Below are 11958 nucleotides of genomic sequence, written 5' to 3'. Positions count from 1 at the left end.
GTTTGGTGTTCTTCCTTTGCAATGATCATCGTGTGGGTGTGAGCAGAGGAAGATGAGGTGTCTCTTGAGTAGGCTTTGGATGACGAAGACGCTACATTGGACTTTAGATTAACTTTATGTGTAGTTTTGATAACTCCTTGTATATAAAGTTTTAAATTTTATAATTATTTTGGATGCTTGAAAAGTTAATACTTTATTTACCCGTCTATAACTGTTTTATCATATTATTTTGTGACTACTATAATATGGTTTATGGCTATATTTTGGGATGTTACAATAAAAATTTACATTTTATTTAAAAGTTGTATTTGAAAAAATAAATAATCTTTTCCTTTCATTAAGGTAATTAAAATAAGGAAAGAGAACTTTATGAGACTTCATGTAGAAGTGAGTCTACGCACATCCAAGATTAAGTCTATGTGATAATATATAATAAGATAAAACAACCTTTTATTAAGACAACTTTCTATAATAGGAACAAGTCTATGCAGCCAAATTTCCTCACATAAAGTGTTTGAGGTAAATGTGGTTGGGTAAAATTTAATATAAAAAATCAGAATGAAATAATATTTTTTATTGCGGTTTCACACACCAAAGTCGGAGATCGAATCTTAAAACTCAATCAAGGAATTGTGTTCACAACTTCTGGGTTTTGAGGTGAAAATATTTAAGTAATTTGTTATAATAGAAGCGAATTTAGGGCAGCAACTTTTCTCCAACAAAATGTTTGAAGTGAATTCTGTTATTTAAAAATTTAAGATAGAGTGTTGGAATAATTAAAAAAACTGTAAAAGTTGAATAAGACTCAAAACAGAAATAATTTTTATAATAATATAAATATAATTTATAAATATAATAAAACATAAATTTAGATTAATTTAGATTGAAAGACCCAAAATACTATCTCTTAACTTTAGATTTTAAATTATAGGTTTAATTGCTTCCTTTGTCCCCAGTTTGGTTGAATTGTGTCAAATTCATCCTCATTTTTAAAAAAGTTTCATTGTCGTCCTCACGTGGTATAAAAGTGTCAATTGAATCCAAACATAGAAAAAATTTGTGTCAAAGTAGTCATTTTTCCTATATCTCTGTGTCTTCCTTTTATATGTCACTTCTCTGGAGCTATGAAAAGCCTTAAATTGGATAAGGTAAAATGAATATCTGTACTTGATTGTATGAAAGGAAGACACAGATATATAGGAAAAATGACTACTTTGACACAAATTTTTTCTATGTTTTTGGATTCAATTGACACTTTTACACCACGTGAGGACGACAATGAAACTTTTACACCACGTGAGGATGACAATGAAACTTTTTTAAAAATGAGGATGAATTTGACACAATTCAACCAAACTGGGGACAAAGGAAGCAATTAAACCTAAATTATATATATAAGGATCCACTTATTCCAGGGCAGAAAGTAGAATAACTTACTCTTAAATCTAAGTCTTTTATTCAATTTCTAATTAACAGATTTTTTTTTTCTTAAAGGAATAAAGTCGTCCATGATTACCTTCTATTTCTATAGGTTTAGAAGTTGTAAGAAGACGACAATTTCTTTTGAAGAGACCATATTACACTACAAATACACTTTTAAAAAAGTTATGCTCCGAAATTCTTAAATGTAGGGGAAGAATATGAATAACAAATAAAGAATACACGTATTAACTGGATATGGATGCGTGTATAAGTATCTATATATTTGTGTCGTTCATTTTTTTTTATTTGTCATAAATTAAATATTTTTTTTATGTTTTGTGTTAGAATGTTTTTATTTTTTTAATGTTTTTATTTATTGTTTATTTGTTCATAAATAATTTAATTATTAGTTAATGTAAAAAAATTATATCTTTTGTTCTTTTATTCTTAATTTTTGTTTCGTTTGAAAAACTTTTTTTATTTTGCTAAAATAATCATTATTATTTATCAACAATTCTACTAGTTTTATGCCTGAAATTTTTTTTTAATCTCTAACATATTTTTATCTTTCGTATCCTTAATTATATATTCATTTTCTTTTATACAATTTCATTCAATAACGACGTATCAAATTGTTTCTATCATAGATTTAATTATTTTTACTTCTTTTTTATATTTTTATTTGTTTCTCAATTTTATCATGCAGAATACTTAATATTTTTTATAAATTATTTAAGTTTAAAGGATGAAGTTAAATTTTATCACCATCCAACATTATTTAAGTTTAAAGGATGAAGTTAAATTTTAATTATTATTACTATAAAAATTTATTAAAGTTTAAAGAATAAGTATAAAGAGACATTTAAAATTTAAATTTGAATATCTGTTTTCTTTTTCTAATCTTTTAAAAATATTTTTAAAATATATTAATTTTGTAAGTTTTGAAAATTTAATATAATTTTAGTTTCCATAAAATTTTATTCAGTATTTTAATTTGAAATATATACCAATATTATAAGATTTTAAAAAATATTTGATATTAAAAAAATGACAATATGTTGAATATTTGATAATATTATCTTTTCTTTATTTATTTTACAATTTTTTAAAAATCAATTAATTGATATTAAAACTGTAAAAAAACAAATATGTGTATCAATATCTATATTTCACTGTATAACAAGTTACTAACCACATTGAAATCTTAAAAATACACATATATCCCAATAAAGAAAAGAAAAAAAAAAAGAGAAAGAGTGACTTAAAATAGTGGAGTGAAGAGTGAACTTGAAATAAATTTAATAAGTTATTACTGAAAAGAGAAAACACATAATGTAAAGAATGTGAAGGAATAATTTTTAGTTTATGAAATATATTTAATGTGCATTTGAGTTATTAATTAGTACTAAATTGAATTAAATTATAAATTATTTATTATATAATATTAACAAAATATATTAAAAAAATGTGAGATGTGACTAAAAGAAAGAAGAAATTAATACAAGAAAAAAAAATTACAGAAGTAAAAGGAAGGAGACTTGTTTTATACATTTCTTCATAACCTGACCTTTTTTTTATGAAATATAATTCTTTTTATAATTGTAAAACATATTCAATTCTTTCTATGCTTTGTTGCATTCCATATTTATTTTTATATATAACACACACACACATACATATATATATATATATATATATATATATATATATATATATATATATATATATATATATATATATATATATATATATATATATATATGTATGTGTGTGTGTTAAATTTTATTTTTTTCATGAAAAAGAAATTGAATACACTTATTTTTTAATTATTCTTAACTTCTAATTAAAAACTAAATAAAAAAAATTAAGAGTAATCAAATGAATCTATACTCTTATATATATAAATATTAGAATAAGAAAATACTTTAGTTCGGATAAATAATTTCATAATTTTAAGATATTTAAATATGTTAAATAAAAATTCATCTTATTTCAAATTATTTTATTTTTTAAATATTTCACTTGCATCAATTAATTTAATTTTAGAAAAATCTATTTTTTATTTAAATAAAATATGTTTTTATTAAATGTAAATAATTATTTTTTAAATAAAAATTAATATTAATAATTTTCTAGTTGGTCTTGATATTATTTTTCAGTTAAAATTTATCAAGATTTTTCAATTGATATTAAGAAATTACAGAAGTAAAAGGAAGGAAACTTGTTTTATACATTTCTTCGTAACTTGACCTTTTATTTTTTTTTATGTAATATAATTTTTTTTTATAATTGTTAAATATGTCAATAAGAAAGTGTGAAAATTGTATTTTCAATTCTTTTATGCTTTGTTGCATTCCATATTATATTTATTTATAATTTTTTCAATGAAAAAGAAATTGAATACACTTTATTTTTTTTAATTAGTCTTAACTGCTAATTAAAAGCAAAATTTTAAGAGTAATCAAACGAATCTATACCAATACCAATACCAATACCAATACTACACTTTATATATATTAATTAGAACAATACAATACCACATTCGTAAAAGACAACTTCTTTGAAGGTTGATGTGGTACCTTTGTAACTATTGCAATCATTGAGAATCAGAAGATGGTAGGTACGATCTTACATATATAAACCCGAATTCGTTATGTCAAAAAACACACAGACAACAATGAAGAAGATCAGTGTCTTCGCTTTTTGGTTGATTTTGGTTTTGGTGGGAGTGTTATGTTGTGAAGGGTGTTGGAAGCATGAGAAAGAAGCTCTCGTTAATATCAACAGTGTCTACTTCGAAAACAATTTACCTTGGGTAGACACCACTGACTGTTGCAAATGGGACAGGGTTGAGTGTAACTCCACCACAGGGCGAGTGGTGAAACTTGATCTTTCTGATGGGACTGATTATCATCATGGCTTATGGATTCTCAATTACTCCCATTTTCTTGTGTTTCAAGACATGAGGAATCTCAACTTGTCAGGCAATGACATATCGAGCTGCGTTGAAACCCAAGGTTCCATCTTTTTCTTTTACAGAATCAAACAACGTCTTGTATCAGAAAGTTTGATGTTATATGCTACTATAATATTGACTAATTTAGAACAAATCATAAATATGCAGTGTTGAATTCGTGTTAATTTAAGTCTCGTCTCTTGTCTTGCAGCATTAGGACTAAATAATCTGGAGGTCCTGGATTTGAGTTATAATTTTGGCACCGACAATATCTTATCATGCGTGCTTGAGTCTTCATCTCTTAAGGTTCTATACTTACAAATCAACAAATTCGATGCAACTTCATACCGAGGTAAGCTTCTATACATATTTTTCTAAGTAGTGGAACGTGGAAGAGATTGATAATCATATATTTGAAGTTAGATTGAAGATAACATCATTAACATGACATGAGTGGTAATATTCCTGATCAACTGATCATGCATCGCTAGTGGATTGAATGATATAGTAGGAGAAATATTTGTTGAGGAAAAAGAGCTAACATAATGTTGTTTCTTGTAGGTTTATTCTCCATGTTGGTAAATCTCGAGGTTCTTGACTTGACCATGTGCGAATTCAGGGACGATGACGTTGCATCTGCTTTGAGTGCTCTTCCATCTCTCAAGTCTCTAAATTTAGAATTTTGTACTCAATTGAATTGGAGACCGCTTCATAGTAATGTCACACTTTGCACTTCATATTCTTTCCTTTCCTTATTTATGATTAGTTAATTAACTGTCATCAGTGTGTATGAAGTAGGTTTTTCAAAACTGAGGACATTGGAGATCCTTAACTTGGCTATGGTGGAGTTGGATGACAGTAACTTAAGTAAGGTCTTTAAGTATTGCTTTTAACATCTTCCATTAAATGTTTTCTTAAACATGGTTCACGAGTCTTATGAGAATATGCTACGTCATCATATAACAACTATTAATAACTGGATGATGTATCATGCAGAGAAAGAAGAATTCGCATGGCCATCCAATCTGCAATTCCTTGGACTAAGTGGAAATAGTTTCAGTAAAAAGGTTTTTTCTTCTCTAAAGGGGCTTCGACATCTCAAATCTCTTGATATAAGCAGAAACCAATTGGAAGGATATTTGAATATTAGTGGTTTGTACTTAAATTATCAAGGATTTTTCTTTCCTTTCAGCGTGGCAATCCTTTGTCTGTATTTCTATATATATGTATCTGAACTTGTACCTTTAATTTAACTAAAGAAAGAATTTTATTGTATATATTCTATGCTCAACGAGTGAATAATACTATTAAAATCTACAAATGGTATTTTCAATCTAACCTTTCTTTGTCCCTGGCAGGATTGACATCAAGCAATTTGGAAATTCTTGATTTCAGTCAGAATGATATCACAAATTTTGTAGTCAACCAAGGTATATGTGCAATTGGTGTTTCGTACTCTTAATGTTTAGTTTATATTTCAATGTATTTGTAAATTTTTTCATTTTGTCATCTCTTCTAATTTAGTACTTTTCTCCAAATATAATTTCTCAGATTGGTCTGGGCTTAAGACGTTGAAGGAGTTAAACATAAGCCATAATAAATTCAAGGGGCCACTTCAACCATATTTTTCTGACTTCTCATCCCTTAGGAAGTTGGATCTTTCTAATAACGACTTCACTGGTAATATTGTTTCTAGGCTTGCAAGTCTTACATCCCTAGAATATCTTGGTTTTGAAAGAAACCAATTTGAAGTCCCTATTTCATTCACACCATTTTTTAAGCATTCCAATCTCAAGTTCATCTATGGCAATGGGAACAAAGTCATACTGGACTCACACTCTTCTATGAAAAATTGGGTTCCGAAATTTCAATTGCAAGTGCTCAGTTTGTCTTCAACGACTGAGTCGCATTCTCACCCTATTCCTAGCTTCCTTCATTACCAATACAATTTGACACATCTGGATTTCACTGGATGTAAACTAAAGGGAGAGTTTCCAAAATGGTTGCTGGAAAACAACACAAAAATGACAAACCTTGTTCTTAAAAATTGTTCCTTCACTCAATTCCAGGTGCCATCTCATCCCCATCTCCACCTTGCAGAAATGATTGTATCCGACAATGCTATATCAGGTCAAATCTCGAGCCACAATATCAGTTCATTTTTTCCAAATTTGGAAACTCTAGATATGTCTGAAAATGCAATCAGTGGTTCAATTCCTCGTGAATTTGGCCTAATGAATTTACTGCAAACACTGGATCTCTCAAATAATCAATTGTCAGGAGAAATTCCCCGTGAGCTAATCAACATTAGCTCATTACAAACATTGGATCTTTCTGATAATCAGTTAACAAAGGTCATATTTGGAGTTGGTCACAAGCACACAGGAAGCGTTAGTTCATTGGATATAAGCAATAATCAATTGGTGGGGAAAATTCCAAGCCTCATTAAAAATATGTCAGGATTGGAGCATCTTAGTATGTCCAATAATCATTTTGAAGGATCTATTCCGCTGGAATTGGCAGAACTTAAAAATCTAGTTTATCTAGATCTCTCCCAAAATAATCTGACTGGTGAAATTCCACCTTTTATAAGTTCTTCAGTTAAGAGTATCCATTTGAACAACAATCATTTAAGTGGGCTGTCCAAAAGAACGTTCCGAGGAGGTTCTTCACTGGAGTTGCTAGAACTTAGCCACAATGAAGTAACCCATAGCATTCAAGACATGGTAGAAGACCTTAGTTTTATAGATTTGAAGATTCTTCTTGTGAAAGGTAATCACTTCAATGGAGATATACCAAGTGAGTTATGCAAGTTGAAAGGTTTAACCATACTAGACCTTTCTCACAACAATTTAACTGGTGTGATACCCAAATGCTTGGGTAGAATGCCTTTCTACAATGTATACCCTGAGGAACTACGTAGATTGTTTTATGGCATCATTCCTATTGAGCACAATTCTAGATTTGAGAAACGGTTACCAGATGTGGAAGAGAGAGCAAATTTCACTACAAAGGGGAGAACTGACACTTACATGGGGAGTATCCTTGCTTACATGTCTGCAATTGACTTATCCCACAATAAACTTAAGGGCAATATCCCATCTGAGCTTGGAAACTTGGAAAGTATTCAATCATTGGATTTGTCGAATAATGATTTCACGGGGAAAATTCCAACTACATTCTCCAAGTTGCGTCAAACAGAGAGTTTAGATCTTTCATTTAATGAGTTGAGTGGCCAAATTCCTTCACAATTGAGTGAATTAACCTTTCTTTCTTCATTCAATGTATCTTACAATAACTTGTCTGGTGCAATTGAGAGAAAAGGACAATTTCTGACGTTTGAAGAAAGCTGCTTCAGGGGTAATCCATTACTCTGTGGACCTCCACTAGCAACAATTTGCAATCCTGCACCTGTTATTTTCCCAAGTGACTCGGACAGTGGAAACAATGGTAATTGGGTGGACAAGTTCGTTTTTTGTGTGACCTTTGCCGTGTCATACGCATCATTTTTGTTGGTAACTGCAGCAGCTTTGTATATTAATCCTTACTGGAGGCAATTATCCTTTTACTATGCAGAACTGGTGAGCCTGAATTGCTACTACTTTATCGAGGACAACATGTGCAAGTTATGTAATCTTGGAAATGTGTAACATATTACCCTGTATGTCTAAAACATCACTGTCTTGTGTGTTTACTCTAAGTGTGATACAATAGTTAATTAATTATGTATACGTTGTATGAAAATCGTATGCACTTTCTCTTTATAAGCGGTCACTAATACACTCTAACTTAAGTTACAAGAGGGACAATGTGGCTTAACCAGTCTAGTATCAGAACATGTATCAAACTATTCTCATGGGCGAAATATTAACAAACAAAAAGCTCAAGACTAGGTTGTATAAAAAGGATCCCTACTAGGATCTATTTCCAAATTGAAAGTCTAACTTCCTTTGATAGAGTTTTATTGAAAATTTTCTGCATAGGTGTGCCATAGACATGAACCTTCCTTCAGTTAACTATGAAACATAGAGACTCAAATTCCACGATGATAAACCCTTCTTCTACCAAAAATCAAATTGTTAAGGATAATATATAACGGAGCAAATGAAAAGCAAACCAGGAGAAGCTTTTCGTAAAAGGGGATTCTACCAAAATGTACTCTTCAAGGCGTTAGTCTAAAACATTAGATTGTTGGTAGAAAGTGTTGGGAAAAAACTTTAAAGGTTAGAAGGAAGTGTTTAAGATTGGGAGAGGTTGGAAGATTTTGAGAGAAGAGGAAAGGCTTGTATTGAGTGCTTCTAAACTTTTTTGGCTTGTTCACAAATGATACAATCATCCCCTATTTATACTAATGGCACCTCCTTAACCAATGGTTAGGATCTTGCCACTACAACATTCATCTAAGGGTTATAATTTATTCTCTAGAACTTTCTAAAACATTCCTATAATTCTAAACTTATCTAGAGACATCTTATGGATAAGCATCTCTAGATATTTTTGTGGAACATTCTAGAATCCTTCTAGATAGGATTTTCTAGAATGCTATTTGGGCCTTTGCTAATATTGGGCTTTTATCTTTTAGGCCCAATCATACAAAATCAATTTATATTCCAACACCCCCTCTTAAACTTGATTTTGTACTCCAAGCAAACTTCTCAACTTCATAAAGACTTCTTTCTTCAGCGGTTTGGTGAAGATATCTGCTACCTGATCATGTGTCTTCACATATTCCATTTGCACATCCTTGTTGCTGATGCATTCTCTGATGTAATGGTAACGGGTGTGGATGTGCTTACTTCGATCATGGAAGACTGGGTTTTTTACTAATGCTATTGCCGACTTGTTGTCTACGAAAATCTTTGTCGGCTCCACTTGTGGCAAGCTTAACTCCTTCAATAGGTTGCGTAGCCAAACAGCATGGCAAACACATGAAGTTGCAGCTACATACTTTGCTTCACATGTAGACAAAGTGACAATAGGCTGCTTCTTGGACATCCAAGTAAAGGCTGTGTCTCCCATGTAGAACACAAATCCACTTGTGCTCTTCCGATCATCCATATCTCCACTCCAATCGCTATCACTATATCCAACAAGCTTGTAATCGTTAGAAATGGAGTAGTATAGGCCATAGCTTGTCGTACCTTGGATATATCGAAGAATCCTCTTCGCAGACTTGAAGTGAGTAGTTGTTGGAGCTTCCATGTACCGACTCACGACTCCAACGACATAGAGAATGTCTGGTCTTGTACAAGTTAAATAGCGCAAACTTCCAACAAAACTTTTATAGAGGGTTGGATCAACTTTTTCTCCCTCTTCATCCTTACTCAACTTTATGCCGCATTCCATAGGAGTACCAACTGGATTAGCATCATCCATCTTGAACTTCTTGAGGAGGTCTTTGGCATAACTTTCTTGAGTAATAAAAATTCCTTTGTTTCCTTGTTTTACTTCAATTCCGAGATAATATGCCATAAGCCCCATGTCGGTCATTTCAAATTCCATTGTCATATCCTTCTTGAATTCCTCAAACATGCTTGGATTGTTCCCTGTAAAAATCAAGTCATCGACATACAAGCATACAATCAAAATATCTTTACCTTGAGCTTTGATATAGAGTGCATGCTCATATGGACACTTGATGAAATTCGCTGCTTTGAAGTACTTGTCAATCCGAACATTCCAAGCTCTCGGGGCTTGTTTCAACCCATAAAGAGCCTTCTTTAATTTCAAGACTTTATCTTCTTCACCTTTGACTTCATATCCTTGTGGCTGCTCAATGTAGACTTCTTCTTCAAGAACTTCATTTAAGAAGGCGGATTTGACATCCATTTGATGTATCTTCCAATTATTTTGAGCTGCTAATGATATAATAAGTCTTACAGTTTCTAATCGAGCAACTGGAGCAAATACCTCGTCATAGTCGATGCCAGCCCTTTGACTGTAGCCCTTCGCCACCAATCTTGCTTTGTATCTCTGAACTTCTCCTTTGGAGTCTTTCTCTGCTTTGTAGACCCACTTGACACCAATTGCTTTGTGCCCTTTTGGAAGCGAGGCTAGCTCCCAAGTATCATTCTTCTTTATTGCCTCGATCTCTTCATCCATTGCATTTCTCCAACTCTTCTTTTCAATTGCTTCTTGGAAGTTCATGGGCTCACAGTCTGCAAATAGACAGAATAGGGTAACATTGTCTATATTTTCAGTTACCTCATAAATTTCTTGGAGACTTTGGAAACGTGGCATTCTTTCACTTGAGCTTTCATCATCTTGAATGATTGTATTTGGTGAAGTGGGTGGAGTAGCAGGTGCCTCTTGCGGTTGTTGTTGTTGTTCCACATCCTCTTCTTCAATGCACGGGAAGAAGGTATGATCTTCACAGTTTGTCGACCAATCCCATTCTCCTTCTTCGTCAAACACTACATTCCGGCTGATGATTGTTTTCCTTGAATCAGGATTGTAGAGTTTGTACCCTTTGGAGTTGGCGTCATAACCAATGAAGATGTATTTTTCACTTTTGTCATCAAGCTTACTTCGTTTCTCATCTGGCACATGCACATGAGCTAAGCTTCCAAAGACTCTAAGATGAGAAATACCTGGCTTTCTTCCGCTCCATGCTTCTTGTGGTGTTTTTCCACTAATGCTTCTTGTTGGAGAGCGGTTGGTCAGATAGACTGCACATGCAACAGCTTCAGCCCAAAACTCCTTTGGAAGTTTCTTGCTTTTAAGCATGCTCCTTGCGATCTCCAGGATAGTTCTATTCTTCCTTTCAGGCACTCCATTTTGTTGAGGGGATCTTGGCACTGTCAACTGTCGTCTGATTCCATTGTCTTCACAATACTTCTGAAACTCTTTTGATGTGAACTCTCCTCCACGATCGGATCTCAAAGCTTTGATCAGAAGGCCACTTTCCTTCTCAACATGGGCTTTAAACTTCTTGAAGTTCTCAAACACTTCTGATTTTTCTTTTAAGAAATATACCCATGTTTTTCTTGAAAAATCATCAATGAAGAGAAGGAAATAATTGCTCTTACCGAGTGATCTTGGCTTGATTGGTCCGCACACATCTGTGTGTATGAGTTCTAATGGCTTTTGAGCTCTTGAGTCTGACTCATTTGGGAAACTCAACCGAAATTGTTTTCCAAGTAGACATCCTTCACAAACTTGGTTGGGGTGAGTAATATGAGGCAGTCCTCTCACAATTGCTTTCTTGAAGAGCAACTCTAATCCTTTAAAATTAAGATGGCCAAATCGAAGATGCCAAAGCCATGATTGGTCTTTGTAGCACATCTTGAGACATTGTGGGCCATCACTTTGAATGTTGAGCACAAACATTCTATTTCTTGTCATTGACACCTTTGCAATGAATCTACTTGTATTATCTCTTATCGAAAGGTTATTATTCTTAAGTTGAATATCATAACCTTTCTCTAAGAGTTGTCCTAAGCTCAAGATGTTGCTCTTCATGCTTGGCACATAATATACGTTGGAAATAAATTGATGTTCTCCATTCTTTAGTCGGATGAGGACATTACCTTTTCCTTTCACCGCCACCTTTGATTCATCTCCAAAAGCCACGTTTCCTT

The 11958-nt window shown here is 32.2% G+C and overlaps 1 protein-coding gene across 1 annotated transcript; it reads left to right on the top strand.

Moving 5' to 3' along the window:
* The first annotated feature begins 4025 nt into the window (after positions 1 to 4025).
* Positions 4026 to 8672, top strand: LOC124823436 (cuscuta receptor 1-like). Its single transcript, XM_047295638.2, has 7 exons — positions 4026 to 4439; positions 4590 to 4730; positions 4940 to 5092; positions 5177 to 5245; positions 5375 to 5530; positions 5737 to 5808; positions 5930 to 8672. Exons 1-7 carry the CDS (start codon positions 4076 to 4078, stop codon positions 8026 to 8028), a joined length of 3054 nt encoding a protein of 1017 aa, XP_047151594.2. The 5' UTR covers positions 4026 to 4075; the 3' UTR covers positions 8029 to 8672.
* The last annotated feature ends 3286 nt before the right edge of the window (positions 8673 to 11958 follow it).

This window comes from Vigna umbellata, chromosome 5 (genome assembly GCF_029865625.1).
Source record: "Vigna umbellata cultivar VRB3 chromosome 5, Vumbellata_1.0, whole genome shotgun sequence".
In the NCBI taxonomy this organism is placed as follows: Eukaryota; Viridiplantae; Streptophyta; class Magnoliopsida; order Fabales; family Fabaceae; genus Vigna; species Vigna umbellata.
Note: the sequence above shows the minus strand (reverse complement) of the source record. Positions and strands in the feature narration are given on the sequence as shown.

What these genes read in the sequence shown, in the direction of transcription:
- LOC124823436 (XM_047295638.2), top strand. Translation starts at nt 4,076, where the DNA reads ATGTCAAAAAACACACAGACAACAATGAAGAAGATCAGTGTCTTCGCT. An exon ending in GAGCTGCGTTGAAACCCAAG is followed by an intron (nt 4,440 to 4,589) that starts GTTCCATCTTTT and finishes CTTGTCTTGCAG; the next exon opens with CATTAGGACTAAATAATCTG. An exon ending in AGGATATTTGAATATTAGTG is followed by an intron (nt 5,531 to 5,736) that starts GTTTGTACTTAA and finishes TGTCCCTGGCAG; the next exon opens with GATTGACATCAAGCAATTTG.